The 25,188-nt window shown below is 44.8% G+C and overlaps 2 protein-coding genes across 2 annotated transcripts in view; one reads left to right on the plus strand and one right to left on the minus strand.

Moving 5' to 3' along the window:
• The window catches only part of LOC138952969 (uncharacterized), a 45,348-nt gene extending 26,741 nt beyond the window's left edge, over positions 1-18,607 (minus strand). The window contains exons 1-5 of the mRNA XM_070324732.1: positions 18,449-18,607; positions 14,667-14,749; positions 4,044-4,195; positions 1,724-1,854; positions 1,069-1,204 (exon numbers count right to left, since the gene is read on the minus strand). Of these exons, the coding sequence (XP_070180833.1) occupies positions 1,069-1,204; positions 1,724-1,854; positions 4,044-4,195; positions 14,667-14,749; positions 18,449-18,545 (599 nt within the window). The 5' untranslated portion in view covers positions 18,546-18,607. The remainder of the gene's footprint in view (positions 1-1,068; positions 1,205-1,723; positions 1,855-4,043; positions 4,196-14,666; positions 14,750-18,448) is intronic.
• Positions 18,608-19,005: 398 nt separating this feature from the next.
• LOC138953284 (glutaredoxin-related protein 5, mitochondrial-like) lies at positions 19,006-23,513 on the plus strand. The gene is made up of 2 exons (XM_070325083.1): positions 19,006-19,129; positions 23,341-23,513. The coding sequence occupies exons 1-2, from the start codon at positions 19,006-19,008 to the stop codon at positions 23,511-23,513; spliced, it is 297 nt and encodes a 98-aa protein (XP_070181184.1).
• The last annotated feature ends 1,675 nt before the right edge of the window (positions 23,514-25,188 follow it).

Consider the following 25,188-nt stretch of genomic DNA (forward strand, 5'->3'; position numbering starts at 1 on the left):
CACACACACACACGCACAGACAGACAGACACACATACACCACGACCCTCGTCTCGATTCCCCCTCGATGTTAAAATATTTAGTCAAAACTTGACTAAATATAAAAAAGGCACCTATTCTTCTTAACAGAATTATAATTTCAGGTCCACACACTGCTGTCCACCACACTAACAGTGATTTTGTTCCCTTGTTTGTTTGTTGTTATTGATTGGGGGCCCGGTAGCTCAGTTGGTAGAGCACTGGACTTGTGATCGGAAGGTCGCTGGTTCGAATTGGGGCCGGGATGGACACAGGTCAACTTTATGTACAGACCCAGAGACGGAAGCCATGTCCCACCCCCGTGTCACCACAATGGCACGTAAAAGACCTTGGTCATTCTGCCATAAGTGCGGGTGGCTGAATACACCTAAACACGCAGACACCTGGGTAGTGCGACTCCATTGCTGCTAGCTTTCCACTGGGAAGAAGCGACCCGAATTTCCCAGCGATGGGACAATAAAGTAATGAAAATGAAAATGAAATTGTTTAGGCTTGTTTTCTTCTTCTTCTTGTTTTGTTAGCTGCCACGCAAAAGATGCCCGATAGACTTTCTCCAAACTAGCTGAGGAACTATTGATGTTTTTTCACCTAAAATGTTGATTCTGTATATAAGACCTTCTGCACTTCATCCGCAGCCAGGATCGTGATTATCATTAAAAGTCCTAATGTATATAATTATAATACAATATGCCTGTTGTTATTTGTTTAATTTGTTGCCCCACAGTCTGTGTTACATCTTCGTTCTGTTTTAGATGTGTACGCTTTTATGCAAGTTCTGTTTTATTGTCAGACTTTTTATGTGTAACTATGTGTCTATTACTTATCTTATGTATTTTCAGCTTTTTAAAAACAATTTTCTAGATCATCTTATATTACTATAAGTGGTCGTTGTCTTTGAATTTGTTATTTCTTATGAGGAAACTCTTTATATGTAAAATGTTGAATTTTAATGTCTAATGTAAAGCGCCATGAGACTTACCATTTGGCGGTGAACAGCGCTATAAAAGAATGTTTTATTATTAATACTTACCCAATAGAGACAGTAAGTTCAGGGTCAGCTCCAAAAGACAAGAGTTCTTCTACCACGCTGCGGTCCCCTCGTCGCACAGCCTCATGTAATGGCGTCATTCCAGAATTGTTATATTCATTTGGCAAGGCACGCCGAGCTGAAAAGATTTAAGAAGTACATCCTCAAGCATGCATCTCTGTGCAACCCTATAAAAGGCTCAGCAGAATGTTTGTTTCCTGGGTTATGTTTAACTTTCAAGCTAAATGTACTGCCCTATACCTGAAGGCCTAAAAAAGAGGAGTTATAGTTCAAAGTCTGTTCAACTTTACAAAATTCTCATTACACACACACAACACAAAGCTCATTTTCCATCTCACCACTCACCCAATACCAACAGCTCATCATCATCCCACTATCTTTGTACAGTGATCACCATAGCTACATATGTCTGCCATCTAAGTATTTCCACTCATATTTGTTCCCCTATAAATCCATCAGGGATATTAGCTAAGTTTAGAAGCCCTCATCAAGACAAGCAAGGGCATTCAGGTGTTAATAATAATGTCTAGGCTGGCTTAGGAAAGCCATCTAGCCCAATCTCAAGCAACTGCCAGAGCCATGTGCATCCACACAAATTGTATGTTTTCTCACCCTCCGCAACTCTTCATCAACTTACTGCACAAACACTGCACCATGTCTTTGTTGCCGTAGCTGGCCGCCCAGTGGAGAGGTGTGCTCTGTGTCTCTTCACTGTCCTTGAGATTCACTTCAACTCCTGCTGCTAGCAACTGGCACACACGCCCCATGCTGTAGTGGACGAAACAACATTGCAATCATTATCTCGTAACGATAATGTCTATTTTTGAGTTATGAAATCCTTAATTTTCCTTTTTTTTTCCATCGGAATGATCTTATGTATATGTTGAAACATTTTGCATTTCTTTTCCTTTATTTTTGTTTTGGTTTTACATGTACCCCCATGGGGTTTCTTGAATCAATCCTTTGCCTTAATTGCCTTGATAATGGCTGCAGCAAAATCAGTTTATTGCCTCTGATCCATTTCTCATTATAGTTATGAGATATGTCTTACTTACAAGCCATTCTGTGAAGAATTACCTGCATACACATGCTCCCATTTCGCTTTTGCTTCCTTGCTTCAAATGAATTACAGTCGAACGTGTCCATAACGACCACCCAAGGAACCAGGTAAACGGGATCTTTATAGACAGGAGATCGTTATGAAAAGGTGAATTATATAGAAAAGAACCTCCTCATGAGCGTTTCTTTGGGGTGGTCATAATGGGTAGGTGGTCGTTATCAAAAAATGATCACCAGGGCAGGTCCGACTGTATTTGAAAATGAAATCATCTTCTTAACTTCACATATATATATACTAGAATGAATACCCGCTTCGCCGGGTAGACGGCTTCGCCGGGAAGAAGTACTTAGAGCCGTACGCCGAACTATGGACCCGCCAAGCTTAGGTCCCTCCCAGATTCGTGGAATGGGAACAGCACGAAAATGATTCAGTGGCCATAATGCCATTCCTGACCATATCGAGTCCCATCCTTGTCGACGAATGTAACCGTGTTAATCACCTTTGGAGGCGAACTCCACTCAAACAGGACTGAGCAAGTTATGGCTTCTCAAAGGAAGGCCAGTACATAAAATTACACAAAAGCCGCCAGACCACATCACAAACAGAACTGAAGAATGCACAGGTGTTGCTTACATAGAGACACACACACTCACACACACACACACACAAACACAGAGAAGCCGTATCTATAGAGAGATAGATGACAGTGTATTTTTCGCGTGGCTATAAATTGATTCGACCTTTGCACTTTTACAGTGAGGATAATTTACGGGTCCAATTTACGTTCTGTACACTGCGTTGACCTTCTAAAAATAGGTAACAGTAACAGAACGCCGGGAATATCCGAAGACGCTCAGCGCAGTGGACAGCGCAGTGTAGTAACTTATACAACTGAACGGGAAAGCCACACGAAGGAAGGGAGATAAACGCCAAACACTGGAGAAGATAAGGAAGAGTTACTTATAATGGTGAAATGAACACAAAAACGAAAATGAGTTCAGCGCTGCGCGCTGAGAGCACGTGTTGAAATATCTCATCGATGATATTGTGTCCGGGGTGTAGCTGAATACGGTGTCCAAATTTGAAAAAGATCCACCGAGAACTTTGGCGTTGTGATGTGGTGTAGCGGCTATGGTGTGTCGGTATGGGGGCCCGGGTAAGCTGAGGTGGAACCAAAATAGCTGAGGTGGAACCAAAATCGGTTCCGCGCTGCGCGCTGAGAGCACGTGTTGAAATATCGACCAGGTTGTGTCGTGTCCCGGGTCTACTTGAATATGCCCACCAAATTTGAAGCAGATCCATCGAGAACTTTGGCCGTGCATCGCGCACAGACACACAGACACACAGACAGATACACAGACAGACACACAGACACTAGTCGTATATATATATAGATATATGAAAAATCTTTCACCTTCATGAAAAGAAATAACAAAAGCAAAGCAGGTGTTTGAATGTTTGGCCTGTGTTAGTATGCTTGCAGCTTGTATTAATGTAGTGTTTCGTTGTTCCCTTGTGTGCTGAATGCTGCTGCACATGCTTTTTCGCTTTGCTTTGTATGTATATGTATGTTTTTTCATTGTAAAGCGCTTAGAGAACGTAAAGCGCTCTATAAATCTCCCATATTATTATTATTATTATAAGCACTGTTTAACACTTTCTACCCCACCTATGTTGACCAAGGTTTTTTTTAGCCGAGACCAGCTGTGCTGCAGCAGGTCACTCAGAATTGTAGTAACTGTGTATCAACACGCTGGAATGCAGGCGTTACATCGACGTTACAGGAAGCGACTGAAGCTAACAGTCTGAGCAGATATATCCGTACCTGGTCAGATAGAGCCATATGAGTGGGTACGGATATATCCGTACCTGGGAGACAATGAGTTAAAAAGCTTACTTGGACTGCGCTGTGGCCTGCAGCAGTTCTTCATTGAAGACCATGCGCATTCCAGCAGGAGCATCATCTAGCGGCAGCTTGCCCTCAGCATTTGGCACACAGGGGTCAGCGCCTGCTGAAAGCAACGCCCGTACCTTGTCCTGTTTCCCTAGCTGTAACCACACAAACACAGGTTTCAATCAAAGAACACCACATAATAAACATGTGTTTCATGCATTTAGTAATTAGAGGTAAAGACAACACAAGGGTAAACACGTGTTTCATGCAAAAGTTATAGGAAATAAAAACAACATAGATACAAGTTTCATTAGAACTATTGCAGATATTTTTAAAAGTACAATTTAAACAGAATCCAAAATCGGAACAACAGATACATGCATGGACTGAATCCAGAATACCCTCTTTCTTAGCCCAAAAGGGAATGGTGCACAAGTTATAACAAAAGATAAAATATTATTGCAGTATTATTAGGCTTTTCCTATTCATTATTTCAATAGAAAACAATAGAAATTGTCATCATTTTCACGAGTTTTCATTCACAAACACCTGGGAAATAAATCTCATGTTCCCCATGCAATAAATCGAGGTGGTGAATGGGTTTGAGCTTTCAGGTGAAACGTGGATTGTCAAAGTAAAAGCCAATCAGGCTGATTGTTTGATGTGTGGAACCATCGCGGCTTTGAATTTGTGTTTCCGAGGACAACGATTGTAAGCATTCACTCTCAAAGACCCAATCAATGTTGATAATTACCGCGGCGACTCATGGTCAATTTGCAACTTATCTCTGTAAATCGCAAAATCCACAACGAAAAGTCATAAACACTTAAAAAGAAAAGAAATATGCTCAACACTTACTGAACTCACACGTATGATCGCAGCTCTGTAAATTTTCAGACTGGAAGAAAAGCGTCAACAAGCTACGTTTGACGTCACATACAAGGTTGACGTGTTATCTCGAGCTACTGTGACGATGCTTTGTGGCCTGGAGTTGGATTCTAAAAATTCGTCTCCCTGTGGTTATTGTGCATTTTGTTGCACAACCAAAATGATGACAAAAACGATGTTTGGTAGCTTGTCGTCAAACCAGCATTTTGTTGTTGGTCCTCGGGGAGCATATCGCCTTTTGTCTCATATTTATCAACCGCGGCCTTCGGCCTTGGTCGATAAAGATGAAACAAAAGACGATATGGTCCCCTTGGACCAACAAAAAAGCTGGTCTGTCAACAAGCCACCAAACATCTTATAATGTTCACACTTTTTTCAAACACTGAAAAACATTAAATAATATGTACATATCTGTGCTGCTCTCAGAAGACGAAGGGAATACTTTCAATTTAAATGCATTAACAGGCTACAGATTACATTTCAATGAATCGACAGCCTCCGTGATTCAGAACAAACCTTGAAAGGATGGACTACTTCCAAAGTTGCATGCCAAAAAAGGTAAGCAAATAAGTCCAGTAAACCATATCCAGGCATACACTATGTACTTTAACTTTTGTAATACATGCACAATCTGGATTTGGGATTTAAAATAAATGTAACTTTGAGAAACAAAAGTATAGACATTCTGTAACAAACAAACGCATAAAACTAAACGGACAAAAATCTAGGTCTACAGGAAGGGATCGAGGAATATGTGTGTGTGTGCGTGTGTGTGTGTGTGTGTGTGTGTGTGTGTGTGTGTGTGTGTGTGTGTTTGTGTGTGTCTCTCTGCATGTGTGTGTGTGTGTGTGTGTGGGGCTTGTGTGTGTGTTTTTGTGCTTGTGTGTGTGTACTGAATGTGTGTCTGTGTTTGTCTCTGTGTGAGTCTACTTTTCACTGTGTTCAAGTGTAACTGCAAGCACTTGTCCTTTTTCAGCCAGAGAAAGAACCAAAATGTCAAAAGGGAAATAAACATCTATTCCATACTAGGACTGTCCAATTATTATTATTAAGGTGAAGGTAAACTAAACTGTTACGTACAACAGTCACGGGTTTAAATTGTTTTGTGCGTCTTTATTTCTTTACCAGTACTCTTGTAAGTTTGGTTTTGATTATCTGCTAGAGGAAGTAGATATTTCCGAAAATATGAAATATAAATGGCGGCCATAATTAATATTTTTCTGATATCTACTTCCTCTAGCAGATAATCAAAACCAAAACGGGTACATAAGGATGTAGACTAACTGTTGGGGTGATACCCTCCGCACTGCCAGGTTCTAATTAGTCACAGTATGTAACTTAATCGAAAAAAAATTGTAATTACTTCATTCATAAGCGACTATCACGTGTATGATCCAGTTATAAACAGTGAGCCTTATAATTTATATCAAAGGAAAGTGCAGTCTTGGGAACACAATGGTACCAAAATCGATTTTGATTTAATATAATATACTTACCCAATTCTTATGAATGCATTGACTTTAGTCCCACATGCTAGATGTCGAAAAACCTCTCAAATTACCTGCCCTTAGTAGGGTGGTAACCAAGCTAAAAGCGACGCCATAGCGGTTGCTATGGCCTGACCCTGCTCGGTTACCCATAACACCCTGCGCACCACGTGAGCGCCAGCATCCGTAATAATCATTCGAGACTATTAGTCAAACAAACCCCCAAGGACATAATCCAGCGGGGACGGATGGGAGGGTATTAACTATAAGAATTGGGTAAGTATATTATATTAAATCAAAATTTAATTAAAAATTTTCGATTTAATCACATATTCTTACTCCAATTCTTATGAATGCAGATTCCTCCTAAAGGTGGAGGGAACCTACTTATGTCCTTGTAAGAACCTGCCCTGCAGCCACTAAAACCAGCAATGAACTGGAGCCGTCTAGCCGCGTGCAGGAGAAATCCCAAAGATAGAAACCGATGAACACATCATCTGACCTCCAGTAAGCCGTTTGCAAAGCTTCGCCTAGGCGACCAGAACGCAACACGGCAATAAATGTAGCAGAGCCCCTAGAGAGAGACAAATAAAAGATGTCTCTTTCGCTCCATTGTAAAGACATAAGAACCTGAGCTAAAGCTCGTGGTTCCAAAAGACAGTAACGTCAAAAAAGGGATTAAAAAAGTCTAACCAGACAGTTAGAAAATCCGAATCTCCCGGAGCGAAAATCCTCCCAAGAGGAGGGAATCAAACACCAGAGGATATTGACCAAGTTTCTGAAACCCCAAAACCTGGCCAAAAACCGTGAACAAACGGCACCAAAAGCCCTAAGGCTACATCCTCTGGCAAACCCCAAAAACGCATGCGCCTCACTGCCCTATAGGGCTGAGGCCCAGAGTAAGTAGAACAAAGTCCCACGCGCTAACCAAGGGGGAGCCTCTAAACCTCATAAAACAAGGTCCTTGATCATGCCCACAAGAGGGCCATGAGCCACAGAAGAGAGGCCTATTTGTTTCAAAACAGCTGAGATAGCCGAGACGCCGGAACCTCAAAGAAGAGGCCCAGCTGCCCAAAGCCAAAAACTGAAACAGAGGTGAAAAACCACCTGGCTTGAGAGAGGGGCGCTAAGGAGTTGCACCCCCGCTCTAAATACCCAATTGGCCAAAGAGGCCAAACAAGGAGCATACACAGATAAAGTGGAGGAAATATATGCTTCGTGCCCAAACAGAGTAAGAACCCATGATCTAAACACAAACAGCACGCCTCCAGACCCGTAATCAGATGGGCCAACGCCTGAGCAAGCCCTGAGAGGACCTGCTGAGCGAGTCGGCCCGATTGCAGAACTGGCCGGGGAGAAATTCCCCTGAGAAAATGATTTAGTGTGAAAACCCAATCAGAATCCCTTATACTCTGTCTGACAGGGAGTGAGAACTTGCTCACCCCGGCTAGTTCACATAAGAAGCAACAGACGAATCGCCCGAATGCAACAGGACATGCCTGTAAATAGCCAAAACGGAAAGGCTAGTAGACTAAGAGCTACTGCTCCTAACCTCAGGCAAAAGAGAAGCCCAAGGATTCACGTCTACATCACAGCCTCAAGACTGCTATCACCATTGCAGGCCCCATCTAGACGAAAACGCATCCAAAAAGCGGTCTAAGTCCAGGGGGAAACAAAGCTAGGGAAAAAAGTCCCCTGAGCGATCCAAAAGGATTCCAGCCACCTTCCCGCGTGGAGGAACCCACTCTGGAGGCGGACCCTCATGTCCCAGACCTGTGAGGCCGAACCCCCCAAAAAACTTGAGGAAAGACTAGAGGGCCAGCATAGCTATCGATACCGTCCGACCGAAGATCGGGTCTAAAGACCCCGCAGAGGCCTGCTCTCGTGCCAGTCTGGCAGTGAAAAGCGCCAAAAGCCTCCCTATTCTCTCTTGTGTGAAGAATAAACCTTCCAAGAGACAAAGTCGAACAGCATGCCCAGGTAAAAAACCTGGGATAAGGACAGCTCGGAATTTTGCCTGGTTACTGAGAGCACCAGGCAAAAAGCCTGGTTCAACACCAAAAGGAAGTGCAGCTGACAAGCTGATTGACCTTGAAAAAGCTCAACCAGCCCCCGAGATAGTCCAGAGACCAACACCCCCAGAAACCGAGCCCTTTCCTGTGTGCAGAAACGCAGAAGGAAAGCTCATGTGAGAGCACCGAGGAAAATCTCAGCCAAAGCTGAAAGCTCTAGCCCATGCCGACCCACCTCCCGCAGAGAGGGAGGCGACACTGAACCAAAACACCCCTTTGTAACCGGGAGCGCATAAATGCGCTGCCAGAGGTCCACGAAGGAAGGGAAAGATTCCAGCTATTGAGTAGGTCTTAACAACCCCCGAAAAAGCCTGACCCTTGCTTCCTCCAACCAGCATGAAATCAAACCCCTTGTAAAGGAAGGAGAACACACCAAGCAAAAACAGTGTGGGCCTAAAACGTCACCGAGAAACTTCTCCGCTCAGTGACTACCCTAGCCCAAGCCGCCAGCAGCCTGGCTAAAGCCTTATCCAAGGCATCCTCCCTAACCCAAAAGAGCGTTCAGGGAGGAAAAGATTGCCTATAAGAAAGCACAGAAGAGAGTCTCAGCCAAAGCAGAAAACTCCAAACCATGCCATCCTAGCTCCTCCAGAGAGGAGAGGGAGGAGTAACATCAAGAAAACTCCATGTTCCCTGTGGTCTGTAAACGAAGCCAGAAACTAGCGCCTGGCAATAAAAAGTGCAGATCAGACCCTGAGCCTGAAAATTCCCTGCTATCTTCTTCCGCACTAAAAGTGAGGACGAAGCAGCCTGAAACCCCGAAGCCAGCAGTCCCCTGCGTATAAAGCAGCGGGAAAGGTGTAGGCTGAAGACCACTATCCTAAGGTGCGGAACAAGCCAAAAGTGTGGCATGAGGTAGGCAATCACCGGAGACTCAGCAAATGAAACAAATTGCGAGAAAGCCTGTGAAAACCCAAAGCCATCCCGGAAGAGGAAGGAAGAGAGACACCCCCAACCTATCCGGGACAAAGTAAACTGCAACGGCAGCCGCTCTATGTATGGGAAGCCTACAACCAGTAGGCAACCCTATACACTCCCCCTCCTCCAACAAGGAGTCCGAACCTAACCACCAGTTGTGTAAAACACAAAAGGAGGGGAGACCGGGGAGGTCGCGCACTAAATACTCCTGCCGATAACACCGCCAAGAGTGTGGATGAAAAGCGTGATCAGTCTCTGACTGCCAACCCAACACCGCCCACCTGAACAAGAGGTGGGGGGAAGAGGGGTTGGTAACTGGCACAGATCTCTGCCGAGAAGGAGAGAGAGTGGAGAAACAAGACAAAGCCGGGCCCGGCGCGTCTTACCCCACCCGCTGTGCGAGAGAAGCATCCCAGTGCTAAGAACCAGACTACCTGGTTTGAACCACAACTCACCCCAAGTGGGGAGGGGGGTGGTCCAGCACAGCCGCAACCCCTAGAGGGGGAAAGGACTGAAACAGAGAAACGGCCGTCAACGGCCGATCCTCGCTCGTCCACCTGCCAAAGTCAAGTAGCCCTATCACTCACCCACCCCCAGGAGGGGGGGGGGTGACCTATGCTGGCTAAGGACAATGACCACTGGCCAGGTGATACTATAGCCGAGTCCCCGCAGACCATTGTGAACCCAAAGAATGGGAGACTGGAGAGAAAGAGTATATTCTGTCTCCGCCTGTCCCAGGTAGTCAGCCGGCACAGCCCGTGCAGAGAACAAAACGGAGCAACGCTCATTGTTCCCTGACCACTGTGCGAGACACCCTGCCGAGAACAAAAGAGAGTCAAGCTCATTGTTCCGCGACCGCTACCCGCGACGAGCGCGGGCAGCTAACACAGCACCTGTCCCCAATGGAGCAGAGAAGGAGTATGTAACGTAGCCTGGAAAGCCGTACATAGCACCCCCGCTGTGTAGAAAGGCCTTGATAGAGGAGAAGAACGAATTGTCAGGCCAGGACCATAGAGGCACAGACTGTGAAGACAGTCTAACAGCGCCCACCCCGTCCAACCCAGAGGGAGGGAAAGGGTGGACCCGCGACAAACGCGGGCAGCTAACACAGCCACCTGTCCCAAAAGGAGCAGAGAAGGAGTATGTAACGTAGCCTGGAAAGCCGTACATAGCACCCCCACTGTGTAGAAAGGCCTGAGCCACCCCATGCCCCAGATGGGGAGGGGGGTGGCTCGTCACAGCAGTAAGAGCGACGGAGAGAGACGAACCGAGCAACGCCCGACCCCCCTCCGTCCACCTGCTGTAGTCCTATAGCCCACCGCCCGCCCACCCAGATAGGGGAGGCGAACGATTGTCGGGCCAGGACAATAGAGGTACAGACTGTGAAGACAGTCCAACAGCGCCCACCCCGTCCAACCCAGAGGGAGGGAAAGGGTGGAACGCTACTCCAGCCCCCACCCGATCCTGCCCGGTGGGCGGGAAAGAGTGAGCCACTGATACCCCCCCCCCCCCCCACCCTGCCCCAAACGGAGCAGAGAAGGGGTATATAACGTCGCCTGGAAAGCCGCCACCCGAACGCGCCCGGGGGGCGGGAAAGGGTGGGAAGCTAACACGGCCCCCTGCCCGCAAAGGGCAGAGTGGGACAAGCCCTGGCCGTGACTTACCGTGCCCCCCCACTCCCCCTTCCTCACGGTAAGGGGGCTGCATGACCGACCCAGCAGTGCTGTTTTAAAGCAAGCCGAGCGGCCAAAGCAGGCGGGGAGCTGGCCCCCTCTCCTAAAGGAGAGAGTGCTCGCGAACAACCCAGTCTACCAGTGGCAGAAAGGACTGAACCGAACTGGCCGTTTGCACCAGGCGACGGTGCGACGCAGGAGCGCCCCCCCTATCCCCCCCCATTGGCGGGGGGCTGCGTAACACACTGTGAAGTACCGGCGGTAATCAGAGTGGTTAAACGCAGGCAGGGAGCAGGCCCCCCCTCCGAAAGGAAGGGGTGCTCGAGAACAGCCCAGAGCCACCAGAGGCAAAAAACGGGCTGAACCGAACAGGCCATTTGCACTTGACCACAGTGCGAAGCTGACGAACGGGAGGGCGGGAACCGCCGATCGCGCCTGAAACAGCTGAAAATACAGACCAAAACATCGTTAAGTCCCCCCAAAAGGAGGACATTGACTGATTCCTCTTACTCAGAGAAAGGGGAAAGAATAGCCACACGGCCACCCCCCCCCCCCCATCAGTCGCACCGACGACGATCCAACAAAAAGTCTATAAGGAGCCTAAAGGCTGATTAACCCCAACAGGGGAAGCGAGCTGTGAAAGAACTGAACCCACCCTCGGAGGGATAGGAACATAAAAAGAAGTGCTGTTTGACGGATCTACGACCCGCATAATAGGCAAATCAAAGTTCTTAGGCTACTCTTAGGTATAGTTTTCTAAACCAGGCTAAGAGCCTTGTCACCTTCCAGTCTCGCGCCAAGTTTAGCTTTGTTGTCGGCCATTTTAAGACCGGCGAAAAACAGTCACCCAGAACAAAAAACTTCTGAGTGCGTGTTCAACACAAAGCTATCAACATTTATACCAAACATACACAGGAAAGATCTCACCAAAAGGTAGACGGACAGGTAGACCCCCAAGAACCGGCTAGTCTCAAGGACGAGCAGGCATGTGAAGGCCAAAAGTGAGAGCGAAATTCGGACACGTCCACCGTGTGTTGTCGAAAGTCGAGAATGATTATTACGGATGCTGGCGCTCACGTGGTGCGCAGGGTGTTATGGGTAACCGAGCAGGGTCAGGCCATAGCAACCGCTATGGCGTCGCTTTTAGCTTGGTTACCACCCTACTAAGGGCAGGTAATTTGAGAGGTTTTTCGACATCTAGCATGTGGGACTAAAGTCAATGCATTCATAAGAATTGGAGTAAGAATATGTGATTAAATCAAGAGTACTGGATAAGAAAGAAAGAAGCACGAAGCATTTGAAAACTGAGACTGGTGTACATTATAGTTTAGTTTACCTCCACCTAAAAAGCAAAAATAAATATTCATGCTGAAACTGAGTGCAAGTTAAACTTCATCTTAAAGAAACTGAAAACAGTCCTCACAGGTGTAAAGTCAAGAAAAACATACCTGGTGCTGTAAAAACACCAAGGTCCGCGAAGCAAACAAAACAGCAGAAAAGCAAGTTTCAGAACAAACTTTGAAAAATTAAAAGTAACTCAGTGTGTATTTATACATATCTCCTTGGCATGTATTGTGAAAGCCAAAAATCACAAATTATTCATAAACGGTGTCAAAAAACTGACAAATTAAAAGATGAATATATACTAGCGGAAAAAAGTTAAGGACGGTTCACACACGCAATCACAGCAAAAGAACGAATGAACATATCGTACGGAAATTTGGAACACGTTTACTTCAGTCAATGTGCAACGCAACTGCAAAATTTGAGTTTATTTCATCGAGCCGATTCGGTTATTCATGTTCACAAACAGCAGAGGGGTCACAAATAAACATAACAAGTCTTTCATGAGGTCAATAATGGGTGTGTCCGCCACGTTTGCGCTCAAGTTCACCACACCTTGACCGCATAGAGTTCATAAGCTTCATGAAAAAGGCCTGTGGAATGGCCTGCCACTCCTGTTGGAGCATCTGCAGCAGCTGCTGCAGGTTTCTGGGAGGCTGGTGGTTGGCCCTCACCTGCCTGTCCAGTTCGTCCCATACATGCTCTATGGGGTTCATGTCTGGCGAACAGGCAGGGAAATCCATCCTGACGACCCCGGTTTGCTGGATGTAGTCGTTGACAAGCCTGGCCCTGTGAGGAGTAGCATTGTCATCCTGAAACACGGCGTTTGGGCCAATCTGCTGCAGGGTCGGCAAGACAATAGGGGCGAGAATTTCGTCCCTGTAGCGTTGACCAGTGAGATTCCCGACCACATGGTACAGGGGGGTGCGTTGATGAAGGCTGAAGCCCCCCCAAACCATGACAGAGCCCCCGCCGAAGGCCACCCTCTCATGCACTGTGTCGTCTTCATAACGCTCGCCCTCACGCCTCCAGACCTTGCGCCGGCCGTCAGAATGGTACAGGTTGAACCTGGACTCGTCGCTGAATAGGACCTGAGCCCAGTCCCGGCGCGTCCATCTCAAGTGGCGGCGACTCCAGGCCAGACGAGCCCGGCGATGAGCCTGTGTCAGCAGGGGACGCACAGCAGGACGACGACTCCGCAGCCGGGCGTCATGCAGGCGGTTGCCGATGGTCCTCTCACTAACGTTGATGTTAGTGGCCTCCCATAACTGCCCTCTGATGACCTTGCAGGTGGTGGCCCGGTGCAGCAGCGCCTGCCGTTGGATGAAACGATCTTCCCTAGGAGTAGTCTTTTTGGGGCGACCCGACCTGGGCCTCTCCTCTACATTGTTTGTCGTCTGGAACCGTTGATTCAGCCTTACAATGACTGAATGCGATACCCCAAGTTGCCTGGCCACTTCGCACTTGGATACGCCGTCGTGGAGCCAGGCAATTGCTCTTCCTCGGTTGAATGTTGTCAGCTTCCGTCTGGCAGGCATGGTGAGGAGATGGCAGCTCGCAGAAAATCGGCGGCTTATAAAGCCGAGTTCGTGATCACAATTCACACTCGAAGGATTGTCCTTGCATGTGCACAACAATTTTGCCATGTTACTTGCCTTATTCTACCCGTGCGCATGCCAAACAACAGCCTACTTTTTGGCGATTTTGCTATTTTAGTCACGTGCTGCAGCTCTGCGCCCGGGAGTCCCGTGCAGTTTTTCTGCTAACACAGCATAACCTACCCATTGGTGTGTAGCATGCGACAGCCATTTGATTTTGCTGACGAAAGAACAGGGTGTTTTAAACAAATGAAAGTCAGCGGGGAAATCAGTGGCCCGTCCCTAACTTTTTTCCGCTAGTATATATCAATGAGTTACATTTGTATAGTGGAAAGGGTTTTCAAACTTGTGCTGAAATAAAAATACACAAAAGAATAACAAAATTACACAAAGCAGCTTATTACTGGTTCAAGACCATACATAGTAGAAATTCTTATATGTGTTTTGTTTTGTTTTATTACTTTTAAACACTAAACAAAACTCATAATATTGTGTTTGTTGTTTTTTGTTCCCTTACCATCCCTAACATCATATTAAAATGATTCATAATCATTCTGAAGTTTGTCAGTATTGCAAATGCATACATGCAGTTAATTTTGTTAGTATAAATATACATAAAGAATACAAAAGGAATCACATTGCCTACCTTCACTGCATAATGAAGCAAAGTGCCACCTTCTATGGTTGGTTCACAAAAAACTTTTTTCAGTGTATCTGCATCATGTGGATCTGAAAAATACAAGATTGATAGCAACAGCCGTCAATGATTTTATTAATATATATATTGATTAAAAACATCATAAATGCTGACTCTCTTTGAGAGCAAATAGCCATTTTCACAAGACAGTTAAAGTCGCCTCTGATTATACACACCCAATAACAGTTTGTTTGTTCGTTCATGGGCTGAAACTCCCACGGCTTTTACCTGTACAGTAGAACCCCTCACAACGACCCCCCTCTCTAAGGACTACCCCGCCACAACGACCTTTTTTTTTTTTAACCGATGTGTTTCCTTATATAGTTGTCACCAGTGTAGCGACCACCCCGCTCTAACGTCTAAGGACCGACCTAACAGCTTGTGTAACGACTTTGTCAGACAAAGCCAAGACTCAGTCAGCGTAACGCATCACTGACAAACCGGTTATAACCAGTTATAACCGTCTTGCGTAAGCAAAGGCACTAATTAACCGCTGAGAGGTGTGATGGTTGGGTGGGCTAAGTAAACATCACAAACCAATCATCGAGAAAACAAACTCACGTGACCAACACACACCGTTCAATTCAGTCAGAATAGACAGTCTTTGGACAGAAGAGCAGTGGAGATCGACATGGCGTCTACAAAGAAAAGAAAATATTTAACTCTCGAGAATCGAGTGAATGTTGTGAACAGACACAAAAAGGGAGAAACTGCCATCGCGATTGCAAAAAGTCTTGATGTTGGAAAATCGCAAATTCAAAGAATTATCCAACTCCAAGAAAACATTCTGAAAAAGGTGGGGAAGTGGTGACAAGGCAGTGAACGCACTCACCATGCACTGACATCATACCAAAGCAGCGTTGAAAACCAGTTTGAATAAAAAAACCAGCAGATAGAGCCGCATGTCATAATCATTCTTCTTGTCTGGCTTTATTGACTGCATGCCGATCTTGTGGCAGTGACTTTTCACTCTTCAGTCGGACTGTACACAAACCGCTCTCACTCTCCCTCACTGACTACCCTAAGCGCTGACAACTGATGTTTGGAAGAGTACACCTCTCTATTTCTCTCCAATGCTCTTCCTGCTGACTTCAGTGACACCGGACACCCCACTGAGTTTAGCCAGCTACCCCCCCCCCCCTCTCTCTCTCTCTCTCTCTCTCCCCAGCCATGTACTGTTTGGTGCTGTGGCCAGAGAGGTGTCACCGGCTAATTGAGGCCAGCTGCACTGTTCACTCAGAGCAAAACTAGTTGACTGTGTCTAACTTTTGACAAAGCAACACAACTGAAGGTTTGGTTCCTTTTATTTGGTGTTGAATGAAATGTGTTTTTATTGTGTTTTTTAATTTTCCATGTACCCTCACGGGGTTTTATTGGAATAAATAAAACTTGAAACTTGAAACTTGGTTCACAGATTAGGTAACCGACTCACTGGTCAAGGCTGCAGGGAAACAAGAGTATCTTTTCAATGAAAGAGGTTACACACAGATACGCGATGCTGAGAACGGTGGCCGATTTTTCACTCTCTTTCTCGGAGGGCCTTCATCATTGCAGGGACTGCTGTAAAGAAATGCTTGCTCAGAAACTAACTCTTTTTGCATTGAAACATGCACCAGAACTGGTGGACACCATCGACAATGTCAAACATGAAATCGAAGCAGTTTGCTTGAGGAAACGGTCGTCAGCAACTCAAACTTCTCTGTTTTCTTTTTTTAAGAAAATCTGAGGTGACTTTCTTTGTGGCCCCGCCCCCTCCCTCTGTAAGGACCCCCCTCCATAAGGACCGATTTTTGTCAACATTTTCAAGGTCGCTAGAGAGGGGTTCTACTGTATGACCGTTTTTACCCCGCCATTTAGGCAGCCATACGCCGCTTTCTGAGGAAGCATTCTGGGTATTTTCGTGTTTCTATAACCCACCGAACTCTGACATGGATTAAAGGATCTTTTTCGTGCGCACTTGGTCTTGTGCTTGCGTGTACACACGGGGGTGTTCGGACACCGAGGAGAGTCTGCACACAAAGTTGACTCTGAGAAATAAATCTCTCGCCGAACGTGGGGACGAACTCACGCTGACAGCGGCCAACTGGATACAAATCCAGCGCGCTACCGACTGAGCTACATCCCCGCCCAGCGCGCTACCGACTGAGCTACATCCCCGCCCAGCCCGCTACCGACTGAGCTACATCCCCGCCCAGCACGCTACCGACTGAGCTACATCCCCGCCCAGCGCGCTACCGACCGAGCTACATCCCCGCCCAGCGCGCTACCGACTGAGCTACATCCCCGCCCAGCGCGCTACCGACCGAGCTACATCCCCGCCCAGCGCGCTACCGACTGAGCTACATCCCCGCCCAGCGCGCTACCGACTGAGCTACATCCCCGCCCAGCGCGCTACCGACTGAGCTACATCCCCGCCCAGCGCGCTACCGACTGAGCTACATCCCCGCCCAGCGCGCTACCGGCTGAGCTACATCCCCGCCCAGCGCGCTACCGACTGAGCTACATCCCCGCCCGAAACCTTGCTTTTAAGACCTCCCACTTTGACTTTTTTCATTTTAAGATCTTGCATAAATGCATTTATTTTCAGATTATCTGTTCATGAGCTCTGTAAATTTACCTCCATTTTAAGACTCCACCCTCTTATACTCTTTGGCCCTTTCAAAATAGGTCCCTACTTATTCCGGGTACAACTACATTGCAAAAAATAGCAACCAAAACTTTAAGTTATAATTTCATCAAATACTTGAAATAGAGACTTAACCACCACATATCCCCCAGCTTTATTTATTTTTCCTGCACGCTATTTCATTTACTTTAGGACTTGGGCATAGTCCGAAGTTAACCACTTGGTAGCAACATCACATACTGAAAGAAGAGCAACTGTTTTGAGGTTCACTTAGTGGAAGATTAAACCTCACACAGTGCTTAATAGGGTTAAAGCCGGTGTAACGATATAATTTTTTTCAAAGACCATTCTTTTCACTGGCCTTGTTGATCTCGCATAAATTCCGCACTGACTATCCCCCCCCTCATCCCCCCACCAAAATGGTAAACTTATTTGATAGAGAATAACATGTCATTTTTTTTCAGTTTCTTGAAAGTGAAGGAAATTTAAGGTAAAATTTGATAGGTTCTATCCCAAAATACGATATCACTTCAGAAATGTGCACCAAGTTGTTATGTCCCTTGAATAACGGAAGAAAAGGAACTTCTAAATGAAGATAACTTTTTTCTGAACAAATTATACTCCATGAGTGTAAAGTACCAAAGGTCGGTCATCACTACTTGGGAAGGGAGGGGGGATAGTCTGTGTGGACTGTATGCAGATCATGAAGGCTGGTGAGAAAAATGTCTTTGGAGAAAAATGATATCGTTACACGTGACTGGAATTATCTGCGGACAGACAACATCTCCGCCCATCTTCAGAACCCATCTGCCGCAGCGTCATCCCCCTGCCTCGAGCAAATGTTCACCGCCCCATAAATTCCACCCCTGACTCCTTTAGGTATTGGTGAAACTTAAAAGTGATCTCTATCAGACAAAATGCAACAATGGCACTGGATGGCGAGCTTTGAATTTACATCCCTACAGTTCAAGATTACTAAACAACTCAACCAAAAGAATAAAGAAGATGAAGACATGTACGATGTAGCCTAGGCGAGTAGGTCAAAATCATGGCAACTTGTGTGACCATTTGCATTGCGTATTGAGAATAAGGCAGGGCATATTACTTTTTTGCAGCTCTCCTATCAGCGCGCACACTATATCAGTCCTGTCATTATCAATTGCCACTTTCATTTTTTCTGAAACGTCTTTTGCAGAAGCCATGGTCGTTTTTTGGGTGGAAAGAAACAGAAAGTTCCTTCCAACACACGTCACTCGCCGGCAGCCGGAAGTTTACTAGTGTTTGAAAACATGCGCAAGCAGCCTTTTCATACACAATAAAATAAAACCAGTCAAATTATCTAAATCAGGCAAGTATATTAAAGATTAGGTAATCATATCATCAAATATTTAATAAAATAGTTATGTCTGTGCCTATATTTACTAAATAGTCAAAATTAAGAAGTGTGGGAGGAAATGCAATTTTTGTCCGGAAGTGGGACATATTAAGGTCAAGGGCACTTGCACAACAGTAGCAGACGTCAACATGAATTTCGTTGGAAGACAAGCGTTTCGTGGACCCGGACTAACATTCTGCCGCCTGTTGGTTGCTCGATATTCATCGAAAACAGGTTCTAAGGAATACATCGATGGCTTAGTGAAAGGAAAGCCTGTTGTTGTTTTCATGAAAGGCACACCTGATCAGCCCAGGTGTGGATTCAGCAATGCAGTCGTGCAGATCCTGCGTTTTCATGGAGTGGAAAATTTTGACTCCGTCAATGTCTTGGAGGATGAAGATGTGCGACAAGGTATGTACTAGTGATTGCTCGCAAAATCTAGATCAGAATGAGCGTGTATTTTTCACCAGGGGATGTCTGTAAACACCTCTGAATTTCGCTTGTCCATAACCGAGTAAACCAGCACAGTCGGTGTGTCAATGACTGAAGCATGTGCCCTGACTGAGGTCAACCGTCAAGTTTTATGTTATGGAGTGTATGGATCCGTTAGGTCTGATCTCATCCAAAACATGGTATTTGCCAAAGGTAACTCCAACTGGAAAGTAGGCACGGTTGCTTATAGTTCATCTGCTTTATACATTTTAGTTTTTCTTTGTGATCATATGCTCCCATGGGGTCGCCTTCACGCGGCGGGAGCGTTTAAACAGAGCTACCCCACCCCTTTACTTCTCTTCTTTTGTCTTATTTCTGCCTTACCATGAGTCCTAACAGTACCCAAAAGAGGCGTGGATCCATGTATACACCGATGGATCAGCAACTAACGCCGTGCTCAATGGAGGTGCAGGCATTCTCATCCAGTTCCCTGGGGGACATACAGCTACATCCAGCGTTGCCACTGGCAAACACTGCACAAACTATAAAGCAGAAGCAGAAGCTCTCATGCAGGCCGCCTCCTTGGTTCAGGACTCCGCAGACCCTTGCTACCAAGTTGTCTTCCTCTCGGACGCCCTTTCAGTCCTTCAGGCCCTAGAGAACGACAAACTCCCACAGCTGGCCAAAGCATTACAGATGGTCAGACAAACCAGAAGAGTTGTCCTCCAGTGGATACCAGCACACTGTGGGATACCAGGAAATGAAAGGGCAGATGAGCTGGCGAAAGAAGGAGCCGTGGAAGACCAACCTGAAAACAGTGTCAGCTTTAGTGAGCAGAAGACAATCATCAAGGCATTGATGAGGCCAAGGACAAACAGAGATGACTACCACACAATGTCCAGAGAGCAGCAAGTCAACCTCATCAGGCTGCGTACTGGCCACAACAGGCTCAATGCTCACATGAACCGAAAGTTCAAGCTGGCGCCATCACCAACCTGTGCCTGCGGTCAAGAAGACCAAACAGCGGAACACATCTTACAGCGATGTCCCTTACTAGATGAGGAACGAAAAGAAGTGTGGCCGTCACCAACTCCCTTGCAGACCAAACTATACGGCAGTCGACAGGAGTTGGAGAAAACAACAACATTTATCACCAGTGCTGGACTGATTGTGTAACCTCTGCGAACGCCAAGAAGAAGAAGAAGAAGACCATGAGTCCTTTCACCTATATTTCCTTCCAAGAAAACTCTCCCTACTATTCCCTGCAGTTTTCCAATTCTTTTCTTGTTGTCTTATTTCTACCTGACTGGATCCATCACCTTTATTTCTCTTACCAAAAGTCTTCTTTTCCACATATCCTTATTTCTCTGCACCCCGCATGTCGTAAGAGGCGACTAACGGATTCTGTTTCTCCTTTTACCCTTGTTAAGTGGTTCTTGTATGGAATGTGGTGAGTGTTTGTAAAGATTTTGGTCAGGCAGTGTGTGGGAGGTGTTTGGTCCTTTGTGCTGGAAGCTTGCATTCTCCCAGTAGGGTCGTGTATTGTGCTACGTTGCGGGCCCCTGGAGCAATTTTTTGATTGGTGCGTTTGTGAACAAGAGGCACTTAACAAGTGGCTCTATCCCGTCTCCCCCCTTTCCCCTATCCCATCTCCTCCCTTTCCCTCGTCGCGATATAACCTTCGTGGTTGAAAACGACGTTAAACACCAAATAAAGTAAAGTAAAGTAACTTTGTGATCATATATATTTCATATATTATATAACTCCACTGTAGCTGTTCATAAAAATCAAAATGCTTTGTCATCCAGGTTATTTTTACATTTGCCATCATGAATATGCAACTGCAATGGAAAAAATTATCCACGTCTGCAAAGTCATTGCTAACCATTACGGGTATAGTTCTAATCTAGTACCTTCACTTCATGAAGTTCATCCTGTTCTCAGGACTCGGTCTTCATCATTGATCGACGCATCCCTTTTTTGATCTGACGCACTGTTCTGACCCGTAGCTTGTGGACTGTCTGATAGTTTTGACTTGATCGAAGTAGCTCTTTTGTCTGAACTATTTTGTTTTTCGTCATGACATTTTGACCTATATATATAATATATATTTACAGTCCAACTGGCGTATTAATTACAGTCCTCTCTTAAAATTAGTATGTGAACAATACTGCATATAATGCATTTTAGAACCTGTTCCTCGCATTGCATCAACATGCTTTGTTATTTGTCCTGTGTTAATTAATTATACTTTCCAAGCCCAAAACTCTTCTGATGTAGAATTTAAGTGCTTCTGCAGTCTCTGTGAATTTAGCCGTGTATGGCACAGAATTTGCATGCATAAGCTCAGGGGTGGGACTTTTCCGCGAATCCGCGGATTTCCGCAGGCACAACTTACGAATTCCGCTGGAGTAATCTATTTTTCCGCGTCCCATTTCATCACAGTATCTATAACTTGTTGACTGAATGATATGGAAAGAAGTGAAGATGGAACAGAACACTGGAGGCTTGAGAGTTAAATTGTGCTGACTGAAAACTCCTGATAATTAATACTAGTAATAGTCATTTTGAGCTTCAATGCATTGGGGCGTCACTTGGATCATACTATTGCCAGTATTGGATTATGGATACATGGTTCATTACGTAAATATGCACCATTACAATGTTACCATTGTGTGAAAGTGGGTTTTTTGTTTGGTTGGGAGGGGTTTTTTGGGGGGGGAGTGAGGAGAATGTCTTTTTTACCTGATCCAAACGAGTTGAATTTTAGTCTCAGAATGCACCAGATTGCACAGATTTTAATGTACCATTTACAAAAATTTTGGGGGAGCATGCCCTCGAACCCCCCTAGAAAAAAAAGGGATTTCCTCTTTTTTCATCACAAGAGAGTCCCACCCCTGAAGCTAGACTGTATAGGTTTGACTTCCTCGATCCAATGGTCTAAAATTTGTTTTTTTATAAATGGGTATCTATGAAAATTAAATAAATAATGATGACAATTGGAAGTCCGGACTCCTGACACAGGGTTAAGCCTGGAAGAAAAAGACAATGGGACATTTGTCCCCCTCAACTAAATTCTGATGGAACATTACATAGTCGAAGTCAAAACGCGCAAAATAAGGCTAGACGGTCCGAAAATGCTTTTGTCAAAAGGTGCAAAATAGTGTTATTTGGTGCAATATGGTGATATGAGAATTTGCCAGTGTATCAGGTTCGCGTGTGTGTCTTTCGATCGATATCACTTTTGTTGACAGTTTCCAGAGAGGTAAACGTGCAAGTGCACAGATAGTTCGCAGGATTGGTTAATTACTAATGAATAAACATTTAAAAGCCAATCACAGCACGTTCCACAAACTCGCAAATTGCTCGTTTTTGCTTAGGTCATTGCGAACACTGTACTCCCGTGAAAAGTGTGCATGGGGTGGCGCAGTGGTACGTAATCTCAGTGCGCCCTTTGACGCACGGAAGGGAATTCCAATGGGACATTTTGAGATGTTATGCGCCAATGGCGCAAGGCGCACTAGTAAATGAAACCCTGGTGACAAGAGAGCCGGGTGAAACAAGATGCTCGCTGATTAAAATTCATTTAATTATTTTGGCATAGTTTCAGGGCGGTTATGAGCAAATCAGTGCAGGTGTTTCTAAACTACAGTACAGTGAATGTCCCTTGAAGTTTTTGAGGTCCAAAACTTCGGAAAACTTTCCAAAATGGTGCCTTCGGTATACTATCTTTAACATAAAGCGAAATATATATATACATTCATGTATTTTAGTTAGCCACATGGGGGAAGGTTTTATTGTTGTTTTATACTGTATGTATCCGGGGCCCCGGCCAGGGGGGGGGGGGGGGGGGGGGGGGGGGATTATTTTTTTGTATATATGAAAGTGGTTTTTTTTAACCAGGCGCATGTGGCATGTTTAAATATAATGTAGCAGGAATTTGTTGGAGTTGTGTCCCTTAGATTTCAGGGCAGACTAGCTTGCAAGTTGAGTTTTATTCGTTTGTTGTTATTTTGTTTGTTTTTTCAGGTAGAAACAAAATGCACAGGGTCAGGAGAAAAAAAATAATGTTTGGTTTGGGAACCAGAAACTTGTAAGTTTATGTTTTACACCTTATTGAGCTCAAGTCTTTTAATATTAATATCGTAAATTCATGGGAAAACTATAACATGTGGTTTTGACTGTTTCAGGAATCAAGGAGTACACAGAATGGCCCACAATACCACAGATTTTCATGAACGGTGAATTTTTGGGCGGCTGTGACATCATGATGGACATGCATAAAAATGGCGAGTTGATTGAAGAGTTGAAAAAAGCTGGCATCCGGTCAGCTCTTCTAGAGAAAGCAGAAAACAAGGACTGATGCTTGGTGCGTCAAAATCAAAAGAACTCCCCGTTAAGTGTTTCACATCTTTTGATGGAAACATGGGTTTGCACTTGTTATTCCTCAGTCGGGAGTATTTCTCATAGCTCTGATATTGTTTGATAATCTAGTGGCTTTTGCATGTGTGTGAAATACTTTTCTTACAGCTTCCATATTTGTTTGTGTTCCGATCATGAGAAAACACATATTTCTATTTGTCCTGTGAAAGTGTTGGCTGCAAGAAAAACAATGTAAATCTGTGAACAGGAGAGAATGCTTTATTAGTTGCCTGTACTGTTTGTGTGACATTAAAAAATAAACTGATGCTGGCAAAGCAAGCATAAGCCGTATAATTACGTTCATGTGTAAAGATATGCTTGAGAGAAAGGCGAGTGTGTGTGTGGCACTGGTCAAGGCTGGTTTCTTCCCTTTGGTTTCTATTCAAAATCGGATGCAGTGTAGGGAGTAGATGTGATTGAAACAGTCAACGTAAAATACTAGACAGGCAATCGATTCCCATACTGACAATTTGTTTTGTTTTCCTGTTCATCTTCGTGTACTGTCAAAAACACTCTGAACCTGAGCATGAAGTAGACGGGTGTATTACTATGGTCAAGCACCTATTAGTTTTATGACACCGTCAGACTGTTCTGCTTTTATAACGTTTCCTTTTGTTTTTACACATTGAATGAAAGCAGAGAGTTCAGGGCTTTCTTTTTCAAAGTTTTTTTTCAATACTGCATTACTGAAACAGTAAACAAACACATTGAGAGAAAAAACACTTTATTCTGAATGCGAGTTCAAGGACTAGATTAATTTTAATTTTATTCAATACTCAAAAACCGACCTGTGCTATTTTAGTATTTGATTGTTGGCTTATGATTAAAAAAAAAAGGTGCCAAACACACTCAAAATTAAGAGAATTCTGGTTGATCACCTTTTTTTTGTTGCTCTCAGTCTCGTCACACAAATAACAATGCACCACACCTCCTCCTCTCTCAATATCTTTTTCAGGAATAACTGTCTGTTGTTTTTTGTGCTGTGGAAGAAATCTATTATTTGAAGAGTAGGGACCAGATGTAATTTTGACTGTATTTGACAGCGTTACCTCAAAATGATGCCCTATTCTTTTTAAAACATGCACATCAGAGCTCTTCGCTTTCTGAGACCTTGGACAAGCTGAGAGGCTACTGGCGTGTTTACAATTCATTTTTAAGGAAAGTAACTCTTCCACAGTGCATACAAACTCTTATAGTTATCTGAACATTGGAGATTAAATCCAACAGGAACCGAGATTCCTAATAAAAAATTAAAAGGAAAAATAAAGTGGCCAAAATTTAATTCATCCAAGGTCCCCTACACTCTAACTTGTTTAGTTAAGGCAATGTGAGGCATTAAAATCACCAAATTTTAACTTGGAGAATACATGGAATAACTTAGTGTTCTGGGTAGTTATTGAAGTGACATGAAACAAAATGAAACATATGTGAATACTACAGGACATAGACTGCCGTTGCTTTGGAAACTGGCTTAAACAGCGCCATATTGGATTTCTAGGAAAGGGTTTTACAGCAACATCATACATCAGAAATGCTTAATATTTGGCACAAAGATACACATGACTTTTATCTACAATCATAGAGAACGATGTTTTGAGAAAAGACTACAGTTGAAT

This window comes from Littorina saxatilis, linkage group LG17 (assembly GCF_037325665.1).
Source record: "Littorina saxatilis isolate snail1 linkage group LG17, US_GU_Lsax_2.0, whole genome shotgun sequence".
Lineage (NCBI taxonomy): Eukaryota > Metazoa > Mollusca > Gastropoda > Littorinimorpha > Littorinidae > Littorina > Littorina saxatilis.

Bases quoted from the DNA above. Each gene is read 5' to 3' on its own strand.
- LOC138953284 (XM_070325083.1), top strand. From the start codon at position 19,006: ATGAAAGGCACACCTGATCAGCCCAGGTGTGGATTCAGCAATGCAGTC. The intron at 19,130-23,340 runs GTATGTACTAGT...TGACTGTTTCAG, and splicing joins GGATGAAGATGTGCGACAAG to GAATCAAGGAGTACACAGAA.